Source organism: Piliocolobus tephrosceles, chromosome 6, assembly GCF_002776525.5.
Source record: "Piliocolobus tephrosceles isolate RC106 chromosome 6, ASM277652v3, whole genome shotgun sequence".
Taxonomy (NCBI): Eukaryota; Metazoa; Chordata; class Mammalia; order Primates; family Cercopithecidae; genus Piliocolobus; species Piliocolobus tephrosceles.
The window spans coordinates 31705675-31731989 of NC_045439.1; the positions used below are offsets into that span (position 1 = coordinate 31705675).

Here is a 26315-nt window from a genome sequence, read left to right on the forward strand (position 1 = left end):
TGAAAACCTGACAGGCTTAAAGGTTACATGCCAGAGTGCTCTGCATCTTTATCACTCTTTCCCTGCAATCTTCATTTAAAAATCTGCAATTCAAGTTCAAAGTAAGGCAACAAGCTTGAGTTCCATGGAATACATCAGTTCTGTCTACCAGGATTCAAAGCCAGATCAGGAAAAAATAAAAACCTAACAGAGTGTAAAGGGAGAAAGTGAAAAAAGGAAGAAAGGAAAGAAGAGAGGGAAGAACAGAGCGGAAAAAAAATTTTTTTAAATAAAACATCATGTTACAGAATGGATATGCTCCAGGGAACTGATGAATATTTGAACTTAAGGTTCATCAGTCTTCAAGACACAAAGAGAAATAAATCAGCTATAAAACAAAGATGAGTGTTCTGAACATCATTTGAACCTTGTGTTTTACAACATGTGCTACGGAATCATTGAGCCACATAATATTCAATTAAAAAGAGGTTTTGGGATGTTCAGCTAGCATTTAATTAGGACATACCATATTTAAAAAGCAATAAAAATAAAATTAAGAAAACAAGAGGGCCCATGCTGTATAGCCCATGAATCTCATTGGCTTTATCATGAAAGTTTATTGTTTTTAATCCTAGTACAATCAGCTACCAGTTACATACAGTAAAAAACAGAAACAGCCACAAAGCAATGATGATAGAGATAGTCTGTGACATTGTACAGTGGAGGAAATATTCTCTGTTGGAATCCTCCAGCGGACCCCCACCTGGCTTCAGCAGTTAAGCTATCACTCCCTCCCTCCCCAAAACAGTTAAAAGAAAAATTAACGTCTTGCTTGGGTACAGCAAGATTCTAATACCTCTTGGGGACACTGGAGAACTTTAAAAAAACTAAAGCAGTAGAAACAAAACAATAACTGAAACGTGGAAGCAAGGTGACACACAAAGAAGCTCCGTGAGGCCTTGGCTTCAGATCACCTCAAAGCGAACCACCTGGAAAGAAAAGACAAGGCTGTCACACCTGGAAAGAACAGGCAAAAGGTTCAGTAACCCTTAATATAACATCATTTCACTCCTTTCCAAATCTATCGAATTCAAGTTTTTCTCAAGGTTTTTATTTTTGTAAGTGAGCCAGGTTGTAGAAAATGGCTTCCTTTTCTAATAGTATTGTAAATGTTAACAACTAGCACATACTTACTCTTTCAGAACTATAAAATAACACAAGAAGAGAGCATTTTTAGCAAAGCATGCTGTCTTCTTTATCTCAAACCCTTTGAAGCAACCACACAGTAGGCTATTTATATGACTGTGTACTCTTACCTTAGAGGAATAATGACTCCGTTCAAAAACTAAGTCTCATATATATTTGGTTCGATTGAGGGCTTTTTCAGCCAGGTGACCACTTTCATCTGTGATCTTCTCCCAATCAGTCTGTCCGACCACAAAACCTATGGCCCTTTTCCTATCTGCATCCTTCTTCTCTTCCAGGTCTGCCCATCTGACCTAAAAAGAACACAGCATTAGGCTGAGCTTTAGGAAAAATAAATATGCAAAGAGCCCCCTCCCTCTCTGGACAGTCTAAGGGGTAGAATGACTCATCTGAAACCGCAAGCTTAAAAAATTAAAAACTAACCCAGGAAAATTGGGAAAAGTCATATATTTTAAGTCACAGATAGAAAATTCTCTGGCCAATCCAAGTCCTAACCATTCCAGCTCCTGAACAGTTCAGCTCAATCCTGTCCTCGCTTTCTCCTCTGCCATTCCTTTTTATTTAATAATTCACTGACCTCATTTTTTTTTTTTCACCTGAAAGCAAAGCACTAATCTCTACCTAGTCTTCCTGTCTGTACTCACCCCCTCCAGATTCATGCTGTCAGAGTGAGCTTCCTAAAACACACAGTTGTGACTCATTTGCTTTAACTCCTTCCCCTACCTACCAGGTAAAGTCCAAGAACTCAGGTCCCTCTTGATCTGGCCCCAACTACTTTCCTGCAACATCTCTGGCCAGTGCCTATGGCATTTTATACAAACAATACAGACTTCCTTCTAGCACTTAGAGCGCATTGCACCATTTCATGTCTCTGTAACTCTGCATATAAGTACTAGTCATTCTTCCTGAAATGTCTTTTCCCTAACCTTATCCACTTGGCATGAGTCCAGTCATCCCTCCCTGACTTATCCCTTTTTCCTTTGCCAATCAAATCATCACTGCTTCCCACAGTTAACTTCTGGATTTTGATATGTCTGCTTTTGAACTTCCACACTGTACTGTAATTATCCACTTATAGATCTGTCTTCCCTAACAGACTATCAACACCCTAGATCAGTAACTGAATTTTATTTATCTCTACACAAAAATATTTATTGAAATTTAATCTTAGAGAAAACAGTAAGCTGGTATTACTACTTTTATTCATGAGATAAAGAGACCAAGAAACAGACTCAGCTGATATCCATGGCAAGATTACAACTACAAATACATGGATCAGGGATATTTCCTATTGGTATTCTGATTTTTAAAATACATATATTCTTACACATGATTTTTAAAAATTTTTGTAATTTTTTTTTTTTTTAGAGTCAGAGTCTCACTATGTTGCCCAGGCTGGTCTCAAACTGCTGGGCTCAAGCAATCCTCCTGCCTTGGCCTCCCAAAGTGCTATGATCATAAGCATGAGCCACCATGCCCAGCCACATATTATGTTAAGATGTTTTTAAAAGTATATGGAGATATACATACTCTGTAAAAGTTCAGATTCTTAAAAAGAAACTATGAATCTGTTGCTTGCACTACATGGTACCAAAGTCTGCAGATAATGTATTTTAAACATGGCTTGTGATTTATTATCTGTGACAAGGAGAGGGAACCAGAGCATGGAAACACCATGCTCTTCACACTGGACCTGGAAATGCATTATTGCTCTAACGTACACAAATTACTATTTGCATGACTGGCAATGAAATAACTAGGCTTCTAACAGTATCACCTGGTCAAAGAGAGGAGTCACAGTAATAGCAGTAGGAAGAAACTGATAACACCTGACTTCCCAGAAAGTAGGTTTTTAGTATATAGAAAACCTATGGCTCAATGTCTTTCATGGGCCTAATAAATAATGTGGGCTTCCATATAGAAAAATCTTTGGGCATTCTGCCCATCAACGCTGAAGTACCTATTTTGATTAATTCATATATACAGCCAGGCACAGTGGCTTACACCTGTAATTCCAGCACTTTGGGAGGCCGAGGCCAGCAGATCACTTCAGCCCAGGTGTTCGAGACCAGCATGGGTAACATGGCGAAACCGTGTCTCTACTAAAAATACAAAAATTTCCTGGGCATGGTGGTGTGGTGGGTGTCTGAAGTCCTAGCTACTAACAAGGATAAGGTGGGAGAATTGCTTGAGCCTGGGAGGCAGAAGTGACAGTGAGCCAAGATCACACCACTGCACTCCAGCCTGGGTGACAGAGAGACCCTACCTCAAAAATAAATACATAAATAAATAAATAAAATTCATATATACTCTCTCAGTTCCACCTAGGATCAAGGATACACATTTTAGCGAAAGGTCATTACGAACTAAGTTTTGGGCATTTATGTGAAAACACACTACTGTGCTGAGGATGCCATGGGAATGGATTTAAATTTGCTGTGGGCTGGTTACTTTTTTTTGTTCAGTGGCCACAGTTTGCCCCTTATATGGTAGGATTAGAAGAAAAAGTGTGTAGTTGTTTTTGAAATGAGTAGTATGTTTGCGAATAAATGCCCAAGATTTTAACATTGGAATTCGGCCAGGCACAGTGGCTCATGCCTGTAATCTCAGCACTTTGGGAAGCTGAGGCAGACAGATCACCTGAGGGCAGGAGTTTGAGACCAGCCCGGCCAACATGGCGAAACCCCATCTCTACTAAAAATACAAACAAAATTAGCCAGGTGTGGTGGTGGGCACCTGTATGTAATCCCAGCTACTCAGGAGGCTGAGGCATGAGAACGGCTTGAACTGAGAGGCAGAGTTTGCAGTGAGCCAAAATCACGCCACTGCACTCCAGCCTGGCAACAGAGTGAGACCCCGTCTCAGAAAAAAAAAAAAAAAAAAAAACCAACAACAAATGAAGTTGGAATTAAAATATTTTGGAAACTACTGTATTTTGTTAATATCTCTAATTTATACTGATGCTATAGTAAAATTATTTATTTACATGTTGAATTCCTCCATTGGATGTCAGCTCCTTAACAGGACTCATTCATAGACTTCATACAAAGACATTCAACATATGGAATGAATAAATGATTACCGAACCACTAAAAATATAAGAAGCAGAATAATGACTTTCAGCTTGAAATGGCTTCTTAAATGTCAGTATCCCTTTTAATTTTCCTAGAGGTACTTTTGAGACTGACAACATTTTTGCTGTTGTTTTTTCCTGTAAAAATAAAACTGTTATAATACAGAAAAATGTCGACTAGCACTCAAAGGTTTGAGGTCCTTATATTTCATCCACTGTCACTATAAATATTTCTAAAATACACAAATTCAGCAAACAAACAAGGGAAATGTTCGCCTTTCATAGTCATCAAAGAAATAACAAATTAAAGTCCAAGTAAGCTACCATTTTATACCCAAGCAAGCAAACATTTTAAAAGTAAATTATATTTTAAAGCCTAGCCATTTAGGCAAAATTCTAATATAACACTCTACAGAACCACCTTTTCGTTATAGAAGAAGTTAATCCCAAGAACCCACCTGGTATCTGTAAAAAGCTGGATCACAGAAACAAAAAAAAACCCAGAAAAGGAATGAGTAATGTACAGCATTCTGTATTCTTTACTACCTGTAGGATCTCCTTGTGCCCTAATGTTGATTTTGGTGAGTAGTTCAAGAGTTAAAAACTATCTGAAGTCAAGGTATAAGGCAGGGGAGGAGAGTTAAAGAGGAGTAACTTTAAAGAACTAGAATGTGCACCATTCAGTTCTCTTTGGTCACCCAACCTAACAAATGAGAAAATATTTCTCATTTTAGATTACTAATTGTTACCAGAACTACACTTTATTATTTGCAAGGAAGGGCCACTTCTGCCTCTGTTGGCTCCAGTCTTAAAACTTGAGTAAGAGGTATCACTACAAGTAGTTCTTTGGTGAGGCTGGGTGCAAACGGCAGTGGGCTCTCCCTTCCCCATCCCTTGAAGTTACACAGACAAGGGCAGGCTTTGGAGTATCTGCAGTATTTTAAAAAGTTTTGAAACCTGGATTCTTTGTAATAGTGTCCATTACAAAGTACACTAAGTACACTAAGGCACTGAGAAAATTCATTAAGAAACAAATACAAAGAAATGATGCATAGAGGTAAATGATGCACAACCTCATTCTTAATAAATGAAAAATGAGATACTATTTTTTTTCACCTATCAGATTATCAAAAGTTAAAGAGTTTGATAACAGCACTGCTGGTCGAAGTGTAGAAAAACAGGCAATTACTTGCATGTAGGTATTTAAAGAGAGACATACACACCACAACCTTCACGTCTGTACTGGCAATAAATGGAAACACTGTAAGCATCCATCAATAAAGATATTACGGTTTGGATGTCTGTCCCCTTCAAATCTCATATTATGGTTTGGATGTTTGTCCCCTTCAAATCTCATGTTGAATGGTAATCCCCAATACTGAAGGTGTTTGGGTCATGGAGGAGGATCCCTCATGAACGTCTTGGTGCCCTCCTAATGGTAATGAGTGAGTTCTCACTCTGAGTTCATATGAGATCTGGTTGTTAAAAAGAGTTGGGACCCCCTCCCCTTGGTTCCTCTCTTGCCACGCTGGCTCCTCCTTTGTCTTCCATCATAATTGAAGATTTCCTGAGGCCTCACCAGGAGCTGATGCTAGCACCAAGCTTCCTGTACAGCCTGCAGAACAATGAGCCAAAATAAATCTTTTTTCTTTATGAATTACCCAATCTCCCATATTCCTTTATAGCTACGCAAACAGACTAATACAAAGGGACTAGTTAAATAACTGATTGTACAACCAAAGAATGGCACACTAAGGAGTCCTTTAAAAAGAATGGTAGGTCTGTATATGCTTATATAGAAAGATCAAGATGGAATAGCTGAAAAAGACTTGTACAGAACAGTATATATGATCCCTTTGCTTTGTTATTTTGTTTTAAAGGATATACACATCTATCACTTTTACTGAATTCAACATTTATGTAAAGACCTATCTAATGCCCTAGCTTCATTTCTCTATTCCTTTTCATAGCAAAACTTCAAAAAGTTGCCTACATATGCTGTACTGTACTTCATCATTTCTTATTCATTCTTTAATCTGCTCCAAACTGGTTTCTGCCCCCTCATCACTGTAGACTGATGACAAACTACAATCATCAGTGACCTCCATGTTGCCACATCTAGCAGTCATTTATCTGTTCCAAACTTACTTGTCTTTTCTGCATCATTTAAAAACTGACTACACTCTTTTCTTCTTGAAACACTTAGCTCTATCTGAACTACATTTTGGAGTCTGGCGTCCTATTGCCTTTTCCATTTATACTTTTTCCTTGGGCAAGATCATTCAGTCCCATGCTTTTAAATACCATTTCCTGAAATTTGTTAGTTCAGTCTGATCTCCCTGGTGAATTTTGTACTAATAAATCCAAGTCTTTTTGACATTTTCACTTACACTTCTAACTTAATTAGAAGAAAAATTAAAATTTCTCTCACAGAACTTAAATTATTTCTCTCAGTTCCAAAAATCATGACCTATGACTCCCTCAGTTTTCTCTCTCTCACTAAATGGCACCACATACACGCAGTGCTCATGGCCAGAGTACCAAGGGGTCACCCTTGATTCTATCTACCTTTGGACCCTCCACACTCCATCTATTAAGAAGTTCCACAGGTTCTCTTCAATACCCTACTCTGTACTTGGCTTCTTTTGCCCCATGACAAAATGGCACAAGTGACTGGCCACTCCCAATGCCTTTAAGGTTGACAATGCACTAGCCATGTGAGGTTCTGTTCTCCAATTTTTTAAGTTACTTGTACATTTTGATGAGATAATTTATAAGGTATGACTCCTTTTTGGGAAGTGTAACATGACATAGCGTAAACTAAATCATTTTAAAAATAGCATTCATGTGATTATCTGCCTGTAACTTCCTAAAACCAGATGCCTAAATGGGCCCTTCATTTGTTGGCAGTTATTGACAAAGTCTCTTACCCTCTTCTTCCCAGGCTCAGAAGCACGAGTATCATAATCATCGGGGAGCTGAAGATAATCCTCCATTCTGCTGGCAATGGCCTCCCAGTCACGTTTCCTTTTAGTACCAGTCCTCAAGCCATCCAACTTGTCTGAGGGACAAACACAGAGCCGTAGCATTAAGGAAGAGTGTGAGTTTGCACACGACACACACACAGGGGAAAAGAAGGCTGGAACACTTTCAGAGGGCATATCCACATTTTTGAGTGCAGCATCACTTGCAGATCCAAACTATCTTCTTGGCTGAGATAATATCAAGTTCTGTGCCAGAATTTCCATTGTTTGGTATTCACTCTGGTAGCCATTATGTTTATGATGTTGGTTTAAGAGCAAATATGGGCAAGGCAAGAAAAGGCACTTGGCCTTGGTCTCCTTGTCCTCCCACCCACCATAGCTCTCATGTTCTGATGACAAATGCAAAGTTGGGCTTTTCCAGACAGTGTCTTCCATTCTTTTTTCTTTAACACAATATTAACACCACCCATTTCATCTGCAATCATGTTTGATACTGTGTCATATGAAAAGCAGGTAGTACCAAGAACTTAATGAGCCAAGCTAATGTTTAAGGTTTTAGATGAACAGTTTTTGTTTTTGTTTTTTTTTTTTTGGTTGCTGTGAGTGCATTCACCATGAATTAATGTTCATGAATAAGCTGACTATATGAGATCACCACTTTCTTTGCTCATACTATGAAGTTGACCATTCTGAGGCTAAGGGCTAGTCAGACAATTTTACCAGACCTGATAATTCTTTCTGAACCCTGAATCTGAGAGGGCTAGGCTTTCCAACAACTCAAAAACTATAATCAATTAATGAATAGGGATTGCAGATTCAGAAATTATGAGATATGAGTTTAGGTGTCTTAAAGAAGAACACACAATGAAAATGTCTTGAGTCTTTTATTGGTTATTAATAATTGATTTTGAATGCTACATGTAGGATATTATGAGTTATATACATTTTTTGCTACAATGAAGCACTAAACTTCTGAATCATCTGAAGTCATATAAACACACTAGTACTAGGCAGGCCAATGAAGAAAAGCCTAAAAACTTCAGAAACACAGCATAACCACACTTCATTGAATTCCATAAAGAGTGTATATAATAAAAATCTTTTAGACACCACCTTGGAGAGAACTTGGTATGAAAAGTGCAATGAAAGCAGTGGCAGAAAGGGTGAGTTTATGTTTCAAATATAAAAGTTTTACACACAACTAACTGTTACAAGCTTTAAAAACCAGTAAGATTTTGCATTCATGGCAAAGTTTTTTGTTCCTAAGCCCCTTTCCCATAAAAGTGATTATCATTGAAAAATCAGTAAGGCAAACTGCAACAGTTTATAAAACTCACAAAAATTTTAATCATCTCATTTTGGCAAAATTTTAACATGTATGGATTCAAGAGATCCAGTCGTCTAATCTCTGGAATCACATGCTGTACCAAATGGCTCTATCTACGTGTATATGATGGGCCATATTATACATGATCTTAAAGAAGTGACCCCCTGACTGCACAGGGACACAGGTTATGGTATTAGAAAACCAACAAAGTCCCACAAACAATAAAACTGTTCTCGGTTCAACAGTGTACAGTATTACCAGAAGAGAAAGAAGCTCCAACACACTTATTATATAAACCTCAAAGGATTTCCAAACTTAATACGATCAACTTTGACATTAACATACTTAAAAGTAAAAATTTCATATTTCAATTCCAACAACAGAGCACAGCCAGGCAGCAATACAGAAGGGCAGTGTGAAAACTGCAAGAAATTTTCCTCATACACTGGGTATATATGACAGGAGTTACAGTTGCAACATGGAATTTCAGAAGAGCATGTATTTCTAGTCTGAGCACCCTTGTTGAAATGTTTAATTTGAAATTTTATTGTGCAAATATGTTTAAAGTTTCTTTCTTGGGCTGAAGAAAGGCTCACACCTCTTCCACATGGCATACTGGAAACCAAACACACAGATGGATGGCATAAGGTGAGGGGAGAGAAATCTGGGGTTGTTAATTACAGAAAGACTGGTGTTCAATCCATGCACACTAATGATTTTCAGAGATTTCAAAAGATGAAGTTTTAAGATGAAGATGAGGTTTTAAATCCAACTTGGCAGGTCACAGAATTTTACCACATATTTGAAACAGTATGTATTATAGCACAACAGAAAAATTCCTTAGATACAGCTATGTATTTTCTAAATGTAAATGGTATTTCTGAAAATCTGTTCAAAGTAAACATACAAGATTACGCACCTATACAAATAATAATTATATTCCAACTCCGAAGAGATGAATCTGTCTGACACGTAGAAAACCAATATACAACTCATGAGTAGAGACAAATGACACTGAGATGAGAAAAGCAAAAGTACTTTATATGAAGAAACCTAAATTAGGATGATAACAGTCTCAAATATTCTAGCTTCACAGTATGAGAAACTAAAATCATGTCACTGGAGTTTAAGTAGCTTCAATGCTGAATCCCAGCACCTGATGTGGCAAGTAACCTGCCCTTGCATTAGGATGCCTGTGTCCCAGCAGGGAAGAACCAGTCTGGTGGGACTGAAGGTGGGCCACAGGCAGCCTTCAACAACTCCATGCCAGAGGTAGCTCAGGCCTGTTGTGAACTGTTCTAAAATCACATCACTTTCAATTTAACATTCAGGCACAGGCTGAACTGTGTACTATACTTAATGAGCATAGATCAAGAATCTGCAATAAGATCTAACCAGCTGCTTGAAAGACTATATAGGTAAGTATGTTCTCACTGGCAGACTCATTTTGCGAATCAAAATTCCTCTGTTTCAGATTCAACTGTTTTCGCTCAACATGTGACACTGCTAAAACGTAATACATTTCCACCCAGTATAATCATTTTCCAAGAGTAATTGGGGAACGTTGGTAAAGTACTCAGACAAATAAATTGTACTCAAATTATATTAAATTTGTTATGGTAAGGAAGGCAACATATATAGGCTACAAGATCTGACACAAGATCCTCATGTTTTAGAGAAGAATCTTCTCAGTTGGGTCAATGGACCAACCTCGAAGTAGTAAGCACTTTCAAGAATGCACACTCATTTGCCTTCCTCTGTGGTAGGATTAGCTCTCAATACAGTGGTGCAAAGATACAAGTCCTTATATATAACATTACTGTCACACTTGTTAAAAAATAAAACCCGACTGCAAATATGTTAAAATTTATTTCCTAGATTTATTACCAGATCTTCAGTGCCTTTCATTGAAATGGTTTATTTAAAAAAATCCATTTCTGGAATTCATTATCTACTATTCTGTCTTTAAAACTGAAAATTTGTATAAAATGTATTTTCTGAGAAGCAAATGGTAGACGGGCCAGAATTTTTTCCAGAAATTCCAAGAAATACCAATATTAATATCTATGCTTGAATAATCATAACAACTAAATTCCCTTTTCCTTTTAAAAACAGAAAAGTAAAAGATGGACTGGTTTGAGTTTAAAACAGCATTACCCCAGATCATGTATTACATGAGGCCTCTAAAGATTACACGTTAAGCTAATATTTATCACTTTTACATCCCCCTTAACTGTCTTTATGATCTCTCTTTGCCCCAAAAGATAATCAATATTTAGAAACCAGAAGAGAGAAAAGATCTTAGCATATTATGGGTCATTCTAATGTACAGAACTTCACAGAGAGTTAATCTAACGTCGAAATAAGCAGAACTAAAGCATTGTTATTATTTTTAAAGTATTTTGTAATTTTTATTTTCCTACATATTTAATTGCATTTAAACACATAAGTGCTTTAAGGGTCTCTGGAAGATGACAATTAGTTATTATTAAGATTTCCCACAGAGGGAAGACGACTAGAAGAATATGTCAAAAACCACATAAAATCTTCACATGACATAAACTAAAAAAAATCTTTTAGACTTGACAACAAAGCACCTATACCAGTAATGTAATAATACAGTTCGCGGAACTGTCTTTTAACACAGGACCTGGTCAATACCAACTGCTAACACAAGTAGTTGGGGCAAATTAAAGGCATAGCTTATGTAATTGCATGTAAAATGCACTCCTTTGATGTTAGAAACACATGTCCCAAGCAATGAAGCAGCTAAATGACTCAAACTTCCTGTATCAATTTAAGATACTTAGATGGTTCCTTTAGTTTTGGAGTATAATACCAGGAAAAGAAACATAAACTGACAGTCATACCTCATACATCAGTAAGGCTGATCTCAAAAAGTCCTTATAGCACATTGTTTTAGATTTTTATTAATACATCTTAATCAACATGTTAAATGGTTCTCTTTAAACGAAGTAAAACTGAAAAAATATTTTGCAGTTTTCACCAACAAATACTAGAGGGAATCCATTGGGTATGTATGACTTTTTTGTTTGACAGATAACTTCACATTAAGCAACTTCAAATTCTGATTTAGACAATCATTTAAACTGGTTTATCTTGGAATCTGGCATTAACAATTTGAAGAAAAATTTAAACTGAATTTTATAAAGCAGGCTCCTCAAAAACCTGAATTACATATCTGCTTCTCTCTACTCAGAAACTCTCATTTATTATACAAGGAGAATAAATGCCTTTTAATTAATTTTAAACTTTATATTATTTTTATTATCTAAAGTATTCATCATCAGGTTTAACTTTGGACTGCACTTAAATATTCTTTAAAAAAGAAATCTCATCAGCACCAACATTTCTGATTAATATAAAAGAATAGATTTTATAAGTGACAATATTTTGTTGCTGAATTATCAAATATTTCTGTTGACTCTAAAAACTTTAAATAGTATTGAAAGCAGTTCTTTTAAAATACTTATGACTTTGTCACAAGATATAAAAGCTAACAAAATAGATTGGAGGATATAAGGTAGGCCAGAAATCTCTGTTCAAGTAGAAGTTTTAGGAAATTTGTTCCTCTTATAGCAGAAAAGATCTATGACCATTACCATCAGGTATCACATATAAAAACAGGAAAAAGGAAATACCCACCTAGCTTTGCCTCAGATGTGTCCATCTCCCATTTGCTTTTCGGAATGTAACCCTAAATCGTACACAGAGAGAAGCTCGAAGGGTTAGAAAGAGACACATACATGCATATCACGTTTGAACTGGAAAAGCATTAAAACTGGGAATGGATTCAGTTTCCACTGACTAGCTGTAAATACATCCTTAGGGGAAACACAATCTCATTATCTTTGAAGAAACTAAATGATCAAATTCACCAAACTGCACTGTCCACATTTCAGAGTAGTCACTTCAGAATAGTATCATGAAGGCGCTCTGAGGCAGCTACAGTTCAGGACTCACAACTGTAGTCTGAACAACAGCTGTATAGCAAATATGGTAAGAACGTACAGGTAGTTACTGTGCTAATATTAATATTATTCAGAGTATCAGATAATTTGTAATACTAGCTAGGTTATCTTCTAAATATAACTGCTATTATCAACTGATAGTAGCCATAAGGTCCAAAAAGTGTTCTTCAAGATAGTTACTTTATATTTCAGTAATTTCAAGTACTCAAAAGAAAGGAAAAGAATTGGTAGCACTTAACCCAATTACCCGATTAGGAAGTTCAACTTCATTTTAAAATGACTCAATTCATTTACCAGTTAGAGCATACAAAGGCTAATTTTACTGAATCAAATTCAGAACATTTTTATTAGTTGAAAACTAGATTATTATTTCTGATGTTTTTAAAAATTATGTTATCCTATCACATGGAAAACCAGAAATCTACACTGGCAACTTACATCTTATATTTCATAAGATAACTGGGTGGCTTATTTCGAACTCACTCCCAAAAGATTTTCAAATTTCCCAATGTGCCTATTGAGCTATGCAGTAATCATTTCTGTTTATTCACCTAGCAAGTATATGCTTTTACCATGTGATTTATCATGATTCCCCTTTACCTTCATTTAGATTGTTTTCCATTAGATCTAACATACAGAAATGTTAATATTGGAATCTAGTAAATAGGACAGATTCATCAAAGGTGTCAGCATCTTCTTTTATGAATCAATCTATCTCTCTACTGTTGGTAATGTTCATGAAACAAACTGACACACAGGTCAAGTAAGTCACAAAGCATTTTGAAGATTTCATGATGATCGCTTCTGTGTAAGAGTTTACTAGAGCATAATCCTATGGGTTTCATACATTTCTAGTCTATCAGCCAGAACTAATAATTCAATTTCAACTTACTAGGTAGTATTTTGGATTATAAATTATATATTTTCCAAATACATTTTTTAGAACAAACCAAGACAAAGCTATGCTGAAGTGATAGTGCTAAAAGTACCGAAGACAAGTTACATCTTAAAAATCATCTGAAAACTAAGCATCGCTGGAATAATATATTTATAAATTTTATCTATTTAGGTTCACTGAAGCACTAAAGGCGGCAAACTATCATACCAATGATCCCCTACAAAGGATTATCTTTACCAGCAAAACTTTGGATTTCACCCAGCTATATTAATAAGTGCAGAGTGGAAAATGCAAGGTTTACTGATAATTCCATTTAAATGGTCTGAGTGGTTGGTGTGAAACTTGCTCTTAACCCTTGGTTAATATATTCTCCAAGAATCTTTTACTCTCGGAATAGACTCCAATAGTAAAAGATTTCAATTCTGCATCTTTGAATGGGTTAAGAGAAGTTTTATAATCAAGTTAGGCAAAGAAGTGTATTCATTCCCCACTAATGGAATCATCCTGTTCTTCCTTTAAACTATATTATCCTCCCATTGCTTGAAATTGTAGGCCACTTGGAAATAAAGCAGATAATCCAGCAGGGTAGAATTCTAAGGCTTCCTTGCCATGACTCTGACATAAAAATATAGTATTACAGTGTGTTTCATTTTAAAAAAGTAATAGTACATTCAGTTAAAAGTTCCCAAGTTTTGACCTACACCTAAGCAAGTCAGATGTTACGAACCATATCTTGAACTGAAATCTCCACAACAGAAAGACGGAGCTTCAGAAAGCTAAAACATTATAGACTTCTCACATAGTCAGTTTCTAGTACACACGCTGCAAATGGCTAAAGAAGTCATTAGCCATATTCCAGAAGAGCGTGGACCTTGTAGTGAATATCCTGCCTAAATTTTAAATTATGTATGCCAAAATACAACTTAAGAAAAATAGATTTTAAAAAAACACATACTGAGACTCAAATGCCATTAACTTTAAAACTTATTTTTTAATCCACATTTGAAATCTTGGAATGTAGAGGTTGACACCATCTTTATATAAACACAGTTTTTATCAAGAGTCCTCTATATCACACACGGGTTCGATGGGACCACTCCCTGGAGATTCTGTATACTCTAGGGGGTAGGAATCAGAGTTCTCATTTTGTACATTTTCAAAGGAATATGATGAGCAATTTTAGCAAGGGCTCAAGTATTAAATAAACCGAGTAATATTCTGGATTTAAAATGCAACACTATTCCAAGGCATTGCTAATCTCTGTACTTCAGCAAACACTGAAAAGTCAACGTAACTCTATAGGTCGCATATTCTTGAACGACAGGGAAAGGCAAACGTCTCTACAGAGGTGTGATCGAAAGCATTTTACATTAGGTACACAGAAACTTTAAACTCACACTATGTAAGCCTCTAATCAGCCTAAGCAAAATCCATTGCCTACACAGTCATTTAATTTTTCCCTGTCACTTAGGATAAAATGCGCAAGAACAAATCTAGCAGCCAGTGGCAACCCTCTGCCTCCCCATTCAGTAAGTTCTTCTGCCTCAGTTGACAGAAACTAAATTTGGAGATCTTGTAGCAAAGAAGAGACAATTATGCCTATGTTGGGTAGGCTGTGCCACATATCTGCTGGAATGTAAGAATGCCCTTTCATATGTAATTATTTTTTTAAAAGGTATACTCCCCTAAAACCACCCACAAATAGATGAGTACAAGAGTAAGTTTCTTAGCACTCTGTTAAAACTTTCTTTTAACACCACAGTAGAGGGTTCTTTTGGTCTGGGGAAAAAGAAAGAGTATCCAAAAGTCTCCTTGAAGATGATTATGGAAACTTATACCGCTAAAGTGTATATCAACAGTGGTTGTCTGACCACAGATCTGAATTTAAACCTTCTTTAAGAATTTTAATAAAGAGACACTGTTCAAAGTGGTTGGTCTGTCTCCTACCAGTTCGCTTTCCTCTTCCTCTGCATCTTTCTTTTCTTCTTTCTGTTCTTCGATATTTGCATCAAAATCTTCCATCTCTACCTATACCAACCATTAAAAAAAAAAAAAAAGACTGAGTTAACATTTAGCAAAATGTTGACTCCTTCATTGAGATCTGGAATGAACACAGTAGCCTAGAGCAAGACAGGCTGACTGTTACATATCAAGTAATTTTTAACACCCTAAAGTTTGAAACAGAACTGATAAAAGACAGGATATTATTCCCTTTAATTTTCCTTGAATATCCATCTGTATAATTCCCTGTAAAGTATAAGTGCTAAGCAGATGGTTACCTATTTTGAATGCCTATGGATTACTATAATTTTCTTTTAAAAATCTTTAACAAATATTTTTCCAATCAGATAAAAACATGTCCATGATTCAAATTTCAAAATATAAGAAAAAGTACACTGAAAAGTGGGATGATATTGGCTTGGCCCAGAGTGGTAGCAATGCAAGTAAGCAGATGAGTTAGAGAGGTCATTAAAAGGTAAAACTGACTAAACTTTCTTGACTACATGACAGGTTTGAACACCGGTATAAGGGCAGAGTAAAGAGTCAGGCCTGGGCACGTTGGCTCACGCCTATAATCCCAGCACTTTGGGAAGCTGGGGCAGGAGGATCGCTTGAGTCTAGGAGTTCAAGACCAGACTGGGCAACACAGTGAGGCCCCATCTCTAAAAAAATAAAATAAAAAATTAGCTGGGCACGGTGGCATGCGCCTGTACTCTCAGCTACTCAGGAGGCTGAGGTGAGAGGATCATTTGAACCCAGGAGTTGAGGTAGCAATGAGCTATGATCATGCCACTGCACTCCAGCTAGGGTAACAGAGTCAGACACTGTCTCAACAATGATAAAAGAGTCAGGGATAACTCCCAGAGTACTGGTTTCAGCAATCAAGTGGTTAGGGTTCTAATTACTAAAACAGAGACTACTAAATGAAAAACAGGTTTGTACAAACTACATTTTGGATAGGTTGAGTTTGAGGTATACTAAGATAACATATATTTTTTGTAGAGAATTTGGAAAATAACAGTAAAAAGAATATTATAAAAATCACCTATACTCCCTCCATTCAGAAACATTACTGTTAAGATAGTCATGTAATTCAGTCTAGACTTTATAACATTAATGGCACATAAGTGACAATCTAAGCTGCTAGAAAGATTCAGATGATCTATACAGAGGGTACAAAATAAAAACAGAGCCTAGGATGGAGCCCTAAGGGGGCCCTTTTAAAAACTGAGTAGCAAGAGAAGCCAGTGAAAGAGACTGAAAAGAGATAGCCAAAAAAGTAAAAGGAAAACCAGAAGAATGTGAATTCAAAAAAGCCAAGAGAAAAATATGTTTTTTAAGAAGGGGGGCATGGTCAACTATATTACATTTGGCTGCAAAATTAATCAATAGGGGAAATAACAACTGTTCACTGTCACGGAAATTATTAGTGAGAGGGTTGCCAGACAATGTTAGTGGCAGAAGCCAGAATGAAATAGGTTGAGGAATGGCATGGGAATTAAAAACACATAAAAGAACAATGATGGCTGGGCATGGTAGCTCACGTCTGTAATCCCAGCACTTTGGGAGGCTAAGGGGGGCAGATTACTTGAGACCAGGAGTTCAAGACCAGCCTGGCCAACATGGTGAAACCCTGTCTCTACTAAAAATACAAAAATTAGCCAGGCATGGTGGCGCATGCCTGTAGTTCCAGCTACTCAGGACGCTGAGGCAGGAGAATCGCCTGAACCCGGAGGTGGAGGTTGCAGTGAGCCGAGATTATGCCACTGCACTACAGTCTGGGCGACAAAGTGAGACTCCACCTCAAAAAAAGAAAAAAAAAAAAAAAGCATAATGACAATATTGAGTATTAAGAGGTCAAACAAAACAGAAACCTACAACTGGTAAAAATAGAAAATTTCTCCTTCCATCAAATTAATAATTGATTCAGGCAAGAATTACCAATGAATGAAAATTTGTTGGGGAAAAGATGTTAAGAGTATCTCCCTACAGTTTACTTATCACAAAGAGAAAAAGGTAGAAAAATTTGATGGATACCACCTTAACCAAGTAATCAGTGCTTAAATCACTAACAATGAGATAAATTAATACCATATGACTCCTGATGTGACACACTGAGAGGGCACAGTATCATTTATGCAGCATTCCTGCTAATGTTTAACCTGAACCTAAGCATATGGAAACAAACAGACAAATTCAAATTAAGGGGCATTCTATAAAACAAGCCTATACTCTTCATAAATTCTTTATCTTTCATGACAATGACAAGGCTGAGAAACTATATTTTATATTAAAGGACTGAATCTTGGATTTTTGAAAATTTCTATAAATCATGTTATAGGGACAACTGGTGAAATGTGAATATAAACTATATGTGAGATAATTCAAGAAATTTAATTCAGGAAATTTATATTACCTAATATAGCATTTTATTGATACTAAATTTCCTGCATTTGATAACTGTTATCAAATCAAAAGAGAATGTCCTTGTTCTTACAAGATATCTGCTGATGTATTTAAGGGTGAAGGTTTACGAGATCTGCAACTTAACTCTCAAATGGTTCCACAAAAATAGTGACATCATTAACAAGAATGTTAATAAGAATATATGCATACAGAGAAAAATGTGGCAAAATATTAACTGTGATCTCAACGAAAGGCATACCAGTAGGTGTTCTTGTATTAATACTATTTATGTAACTTTTCTGTAGGTTTTAAGTTTTTCAAAGTAAAGAGGTGAAAAAGTAATGTCACTTTGCATTGCATTTGAACCAAAGGATACTTACCTCTTCAATAGCAGCATCTTGCAGCAAAGAACGAATATCTAGACGCATCATGTGACGAGGTGCAGTTTCCCAGTGATCAGCCATCTATTGAAAAATTCAGATGGTCGAGTTATCTCTGGAAACTACTCAAACACCAAGCAAGCATCCAAGATAAACAACATTTAACAATATTTAAAAATACTGTTAAATATTAATTAAATACTTAATTGTTAAATATTAATTTAATATTGTAAAGTCTAACAGGCTAATTTCTTTTCTTTTGAGACAGAATCTCGGTCTGTCACCCAGGCTGGAGTGCAGTGGCGCCAACATGGCTCACTGCAGCCTTGACATGGTGGGCTCAAGTGATCTTCCCACTTCAGCCTCCCCAGTAGTTGGGACCACAGGCACATGACACCATGCCCAGCTAATTTTTGTATTTTTTTGTAGAGACAGGGTTTTGCCATGTTGCCCAGGTTGGTCTCAAACTCCTAGGCTCAAGCGATCCGCCCACCTCAGCCTCCCAAAGTGCTGGGATTACAGGCCTGAGCCACTGCGCCCGGCCATAATAGGCTAATTTCAAGAAGAGCTAGGAAAAGAAACAAAGGAAGAGAAACATTTACTAAAGCAGATCGGAAAGTTATTATGAAAAAAAAGGAGATAAACAAGAGCTTCCAGACAAGAGTGTTGGTACAGATAATATGAGGTTTAGAGTACAGTCACACATCACTTAGCAATGGGCATACATTATGAGGAATGGGTCATTAGGCAATTTTGTCATTGTGTGAACATCACAGAGTATACTTACACATACCTAGATGATAAAGCCTACTGCACATCTAGGTTACAAACTTGTACAGCATGTTAATGTACTGAATACTGTAGGCAACTGCAACACAATGAAGTATTTGTGTATTTAAACATATCCAAACACAGAAAAAGTACAATAAAAATACATTATTATAATCTTATGGGACCATCATATATGCAGTCCTTCCTTAACCAAAACATCATTATGTTGTGCATGATGGTACTCTATTATTCTATGTTTCTTAAAATCACCTTATTTATTTCTTTAAGCTTTCTTCCATGAATATTTCTCTTGCCACAAGTCTGGTTATCTGCACTCATTTCAGCCAAATATACCTAAGCAAGAATGAATAATAATTAGACAAAGATATATAACATTTACATGACAACACAAAGTACTTTAAAGTTCTTTAAGTTTCTACCTCAAATCCCTTGGTTTTTGCTGCACTCCAAAACTGGTCAAAGTGCCTAACTCTGTCATTGATGGCATCCAGGATGATAAAAGGAAAAAAGCCATCATCCAGAGTCTTTTTGAAAGTTTTGAACATGCTGGTGCGGTAAGTCTCCTCCATCTCAGCTTCATATTCATATTCCATTACCTAAGGTCCCCCAAAAGAGATATGGAATTAGCAAAAGCAAAGAATCATCCTAAATCTTTTCCTCAGTTAGCATTTGGATAGAGATTACTTTGTAGTCTTTCCTTCACAGCCAAGTACTAAAGTACTGTGTTCAGAAAAGAGAGGTCCTTGCCCTTAAAAAAGCCACACTTCTCCCCAAAAATATTTTCCTTTAAACACTATTAATGAATCAGAATGAGATCTGACATAAATACCATACCTTCTTTTTCACTTTCTTTCCAGAATCTGGATCTTTTTCTTCTTTTTCCACTTCAGTGATGAAGTAATCATCCAGGCTTAGAACTCTGGGTGCAGGTCCTCCAAATTCTACCTCTTTATCCTAAGAATCATATAGTCAAGAAGGTTAAAACGAATTTATGGAATAAATTAGTTAATTATCACACCAAAGTTCCCTCTTGTGGCCAAATAATATACAATCTTCTGGTGGTTTCAAATCAAGCCGAGGCAAAATGTTTCTCTGAGTAGATAAAAATATATATGGGACAACATCTACCACATGGGCCAACTCTAATGGATCAAATGGAAGACAATTCTACTGGTATTATGTTGCCTGCTATTAATAAGAAGGCAAGTGACTACTAACACAAGCAGCTGATTTTTCAGCTTCCCCATACTCACTCGAATAAGTTTTGCAACATGTGTCTTTCCACTGCCAGGTAATCCTCTCATTATAACAACAATCTGAAACAGAATAGACCAAAAAAAAAAAAAAAAAAATCACTCAGAGAAAAGTTTCTGCAATGAGGTAATAGTTAACAATGACCTACCATTTTCCAGGATAGACTATACAATAGGCCATGAAACAAACCTTAATAAATTTGAAAGGATAGAAATAATACAAAGTATGTTTTTGGACCAAGTGGAATGAAATTGGAAATTAATAGTAAGAAAATGTTAGAGAAACTCACAAATATGTGAAAATTAAACAACATACTCCTAAATAACCAATGAATCAAAGAAGAAATGAAGAGGAACCAGAAATTAAGAGAAGCCAGAAACCAGGAGGAGCCAGAAACCAGAAGGAACCAGAAAATACTCTGAGATGAATGAAAACAACACAACATACCCAAGCTTACAGGATACAGCTAAAGCAGTGCTTAAAAGGAAATTGATAGCTATAAATGCCTATAGTAAGAAAGAATACAGGTCTCAAATCAATAACTTAATCATCCACTTTAAGACACTTGAAAAAGAAGAGCAAACTAAAGAAACAGAGGAAAGAAACAATAAAGATTAAAGCAGAAGTTAATAAAATAGAAAACAGAAAAACAAAAGAAAAAATCAATAAAACCAAACAGTGGCAGTGGTTCTTTAAAAAGACCAACTTTGGCAAGACGCGGTGGCTCACGCCTGTAATCCCAGCACTTTGGGAGGACGAGGCAGGCGGATCACGAGCTTAGGAGATCGAGGCCATCCTGGCTAACATGGTGAAATACCGTCTCTACTAAAAATACAAAAAATTAGCCAGGCATGGTGGTGGATGCCTGTAGTCCCAGCTACTAAGAAGGCTGAGGCAGGAGAATGGCATGAACCCAGGAGGTAGAGCTTGCAGTGAGTTGAGATTGCACCACTGCACTCCAAAAAGAGTTGGTCTTTTTTTTTTTTTTTTTTTTTTTTGAGATGGAGTCTTGCTCTGTCACTGAGGCTGGAGTACAGTGGCGCAATCTTGGCTCTTCGCAACCTCTGCCTCCCAGGTTTCAGCGATTCTAATGCCTCAGCCTCCCAAGCAGCTGGGATTACAGGCGCCTGCCACCACACCCAGCTAATTTTTGTGTTTTTAGTAGAGATGGGGTTTCACCATGTTGTGCAGGCTGGTTTTGAACTCCTGGTCTCAAGTGATCCACCCACCTCAGCCTTCCAAAGTGCTGGAATGACAGGCGTGAGCCACCACGCCTGGCTAAGACCAACAAAATTGATGAACTCTTACCTAAACTGAATAGAAAAAAAAGAAGATTCAAATTACCAGAATCAGAAATGAAAGCTGGGCTCAGCGGCGTGTGCCTATAATCCCAGTTCCTCAGGAGGCTGAGGTAGGAGGGTCACTTGAGCCCAGGAGTGCAACCCCAGCCTGGGCAACAGTGAGACTCTGCCTCAAATAAAAAAGAAATGAAAGAGGGGACATTACTACCAACCTTACAGAAATAAAAAAAGATTACAAAGGAATACTATGAACAATTGTATGCCAACAAATTAAGTAATTTAGGTGAAACAGACAAATTCCTGGAAAGACGTAGACTACTAAAATTTACTCAAGAACAATCTGAATAGACCTATAACAAGTGAAGAATCTAAGACAGTAATTTTAAAAAACTACACACAACGAAAAGCCCAAGCCTGGATGACTTCATCACTGAATTCACCAAACATTTAAATACCAACTCTTCACAAAGTCTTCAAAAACATAGAATACGAAGGAATAATTTCTAACTTACTTTATGAGGCCAGCATTACACCAAACCACATACAGACAAGAAAACTACAATATCTCCTATGAATATGGATACAAAAATCCTCAACAACATATTAGCAAGCTGAATCCAGCAACATATAAAAATTATTACACACCATGACCAAGTGGGATTTATCCCAGGAATGCAAGTTAACATATGAAATCAATTAATGTAACACATCATATCAACAGGCTAAAAACCAAAATCACATGATCATCTCAACTGACACAAAAAAAGCATTCAACAAATCCAACATCCTCTCATGATAAAAACATTCCACAAACTAGGAATAGAAGGGAACTTTCTCAACCTAATAAAGCGCATCTACAAAAAAATTCCACAGTAATGGTGAAAGACTGTATGTTTTCTCTGTAAGATCAGAAACAGGACAAGAATGTCTACTCTTACCATGTCTATTCAACACTGCACTGGAGGTTCTAGCCAGGGCAATTAGGCAATAAATAAAAGGCATTCAATTGAGAAAGAAAGAAGTAAAAGTATATTTGCAGATGCCATGATCTTACATGTAGAAAACCTTAAGAATCCACTAAAAATCTACTAAAAGTAATAAATGAATTCAGTGGTATTGCAGGATACAAGACGAATAATCAAGAATAAACCATATTTCCATATATTTGCAATAAACAATCCCAAAATGAAATTAAGCCATCAATAATAACTTTACGACAGGGTACTATGTTCACTATTTGGGTGACAGGCTCTTTAGAAACCCAAACTCCAGGCCAGGCGCGGTGGCTCAAGCCTGTAATCCCAGCACTTTGGGAGGCCAAGACGGGCAGATCACGAGGTCAGGAAATCAAGACCATCCTGGCTAACATGGTGAAACCCTGTCTCTACTAAAAAATACAAAAAATTAGCCAGGCGTGGTGGCAGGCGCCTGTAGTCCCAGCTACTGGGGAGGCTGAGGCAGGAGAGTGGCCTAAACCCAGGAGGCGGAGCTTGCAGTGAGCTGAGATCCAGCCACTGCACTCCAGCCTGGGCGACAGAGCGAGACTCTATCTCAAAAAAAAAAAAAAAAGAACCCCAAACTCCAGCATTACACAAAATACCTGTGTAATGAACCTGCACATGTATCCTGAATCCATAATTAAAAAATAAATAAATAAATGTGAATGTATTAAACAATCCAACCAAAAGGCAGAGATTGTCAGACTGTATTAAAAAACATGATCCGTTGTATCCTAGAGTCAGAAATAAGAATCTGAATTTCTAGAGTGATTAGGGAGTTACCCTTGCAGGGATGGTGAAGAAATGTCAGAAATAAACGGAACCTGACTGGAAAAAAAAAAAAGATCCAACCATAGGCATACTACAGGAGACACACTTTACATTAAAAGACACAAACAGAATGAAAGTAAGGAAATGGTAAAAGATTTATCACGCAAACAGCAACCACAGGAAAGGCTGAGTAGCTATATATTAACAGTAGGCAAAAAGACTTTAAAACAGGAATCTATTAATTCTGTATATATGGAATGGAAATATCTGGTTGAAATCTCCAGTACCAGTTAATTCAAATGGAGTCAGTCTAACTATTCTGTAATACAGGACAAATTTAAAAGAATACACACATTTGGAGGTCACTAGGAAATTAAGCCTAAGCTAATCAAGTCTCCTAATTCTCCCTTTCTATTCCACATACCGTAAAACCAAATCCACTTTTCCTCTCTTCAACGTGCAATTAATTGAGGTCTCATGAATATGTTTTAAAATTCAACATGTTTTTTGTCAAGTACTTTAGTGATAAATTCTTGAAGATTCTATAGTGTAGGCCATTTATGAGATTATATGGTGATTTAGAGATAGTAAAATGCTTTGAACCTGATATTATTACTATGTTGCAGAAAAGTAAAGAAATTCATTTCAGGATATTAACAAGATCTCTTATCTTCTGGTTTGCATGAAGATGAATCAACTTCATAGGACTCACTCTCTCAGGTCTGCTCTCCCGGCCCGGTGGTTTCAAAATATCATCCACATTCTTTGATTCAGGCTTCTTCTCGACCCGTGGAGCTGGAGGTGGCTGGTGGCTCAGTGAAGGAGCTGGCAGAGGCATTCGCTCCTCAGGATAAGTCCTACGTTCTCCTAGGATTCCAGCAGTTGAACAAAATTACTATTTGTATAGTAATTATTTTGAAATTCAACTCTCCCCACACATCCTAAGGTAATATAATTCAAACCAAGTCCATTGATTTTGGGGCCACTTTTAACTTTAATTAGAGAAAATTTAAGGTAATGTAAAATCTACTGAAGTCAAGAAAATGAGAAGATTTAAGTATGATTTCAGGCAAGTAGAATGTTCTGCAAAACACTGAATTCATCCTTATTTGTATTAAATGTAGGAAAGTTAAGCAACAGGACATGGAAGAATAATAAATGCTTTGCTGGACAGTCCTAAGTTCTGTAACTTCTGCTTTATGGTTTCAAGAATAAGAGTTATACCATCTTAGGAGAGCGTGTTCCTATAAATAGGTATGAGTTTCTAGTTTAAGTATAAATCATAGCAGTGAAAAACTAAAAGCAACCTAAACACCTAACAATAAGGGTCTTGGTCTTATATTTTATCCACTCAATGGAATGTCACAGAGCCATTAATAAAATAGGTTTACATATCAAAAATGTGTACGGTACAATATCAATCAGAACAATCATGACAAATTATATTATTATACTTTGATTACAACTTCAAAAATATGTCTGTAAAGAATGAGAGAAAATCTACAAAATTATAAGAGCTATAGTATTATAGGTAGTGAGATTATTAGTAATTTTGTTTCTACTTTGCTTCAAAAATAAACATGTTTTATTTCATTAATTACATTGCTATTTTTTATGACAATGCCACCAGCTCTAAGAAATCTGTGAAGACATTTTACTCTAAAAGCTTAAATCCATAGCATCTCCCATACTTTACATTCTCAACATCCTTGTAGTTAATAAGGCATCACTCTACCTCCAAACATGGATGGTCCTTCATAGACTGGTCGGTCAGATTTCCGGTCATAGGATGGTCTATCAAAACCCCCTCTTCTGGAAGAGGAATGGTCTTTTTTGTCTCGATATGACTGAGCTCTAGAAGGTGTAACAGGAAGTGCTTCAGCAAATAAAAAATATTTGGAGGTCTCTGCTTTATAATGCAATAGCATTATCTGCCCAATTTTCTCTATAGGCAGGTACTCCACACAGTCAACATTTTTTTTTTTTTTTTTTGAGATGGGGGTGTTGCTTTGTCAACCAGGCTGAAATGTAGTGGCATGATCTCAGCTCACTGTAGCCTTAATCTCCAGTGTGCAAGCAATCCTCCCATCTCAGCCTCCTGAGTAGCTGGGACTATGGGCACACACAACCACACCCGGCCAACTTTTGTTATTTTTTGTAGAGATGGGGTTTTGCCATGTTGGCCAGGCTGGTCTCGAACTCCTGAGCTCAAGAGATCCACCTGCCTTGGCCTCCCAAAGTGCTAGGATTACATACGTTAGCCACTGCACCCAGCTAATATTTACATTTTGACTTCGCTTTTTCATTTAGATTTACTGTATATACATATATCTAAAAAGTTCATGGGAAAGTTGGACATGATGGCTCATGCCTATAATCCCAGCACTTTGGAAGGCCAAGGCAGGTGGATCACTTGAGCTCAGGAGTTTGAGACCAGCCTGGGCAACATGGTGAAACCACATCTTCACCAAAAATACAAAAAAAAAAAAAAAAAAAAAAATCAGCCAGGCATGGTGGTACATGCCTGTGGCCCCAGGTACTCAGGAGACTGAGGTGGGAAGATCACTTGAGCCCAGGAGGTAGAGGCTACAGTGAGCTGAAACTGCACCACTGCATTCCAGCCTGGGTGACAGACTGAGAGAGACCCCGTCTCCATACAAAATAGTAACGAATAAATAAATAAATGAATAAATAAATAGTTCATGGGCTTGTCCCCCTTTCCCTTCTCCTTGGCTGGCTGCCAGAATGCCCGCCAGAATGCCCTTAGGTATAATAATAATAATAACAACAACAACAATAATAAATAAAAAGTTCATGAATTGCAAAAATAAATTGCTTGTCCACTGAGTATGACTGCACCTTTATTGACAATACCATTTCCATTCCTTTGGAATTCAAGCTACCAAGTCAAGGACCTACTTTCCTGAAAACTGGTCCAGAATTGTTCTTCCCC

The 26315-nt window shown here is 36.9% G+C and overlaps 1 protein-coding gene across 1 annotated transcript in view; it reads right to left on the reverse strand.

Moving 5' to 3' along the window:
• Positions 1–553: 553 nt before the first annotated feature.
• YLPM1 (YLP motif containing 1) overlaps positions 554–26315 on the reverse strand; it is a 73769-nt gene continuing 48007 nt past the window's right edge. The window contains exons 10-21 of the mRNA XM_023230777.2: positions 25098–25216; positions 24075–24229; positions 20292–20354; positions 19873–19992; positions 19458–19634; positions 19288–19371; positions 18247–18330; positions 15407–15487; positions 12236–12287; positions 7189–7319; positions 1296–1478; positions 554–968 (exon numbers count right to left, since the gene is read on the reverse strand). Coding sequence (XP_023086545.1) covers positions 1332–1478; positions 7189–7319; positions 12236–12287; positions 15407–15487; positions 18247–18330; positions 19288–19371; positions 19458–19634; positions 19873–19992; positions 20292–20354; positions 24075–24229; positions 25098–25216 — 1213 coding nt within the window. The 3' untranslated portion in view covers positions 554–968; positions 1296–1331. The remainder of the gene's footprint in view (positions 969–1295; positions 1479–7188; positions 7320–12235; positions 12288–15406; positions 15488–18246; positions 18331–19287; positions 19372–19457; positions 19635–19872; positions 19993–20291; positions 20355–24074; positions 24230–25097; positions 25217–26315) is intronic.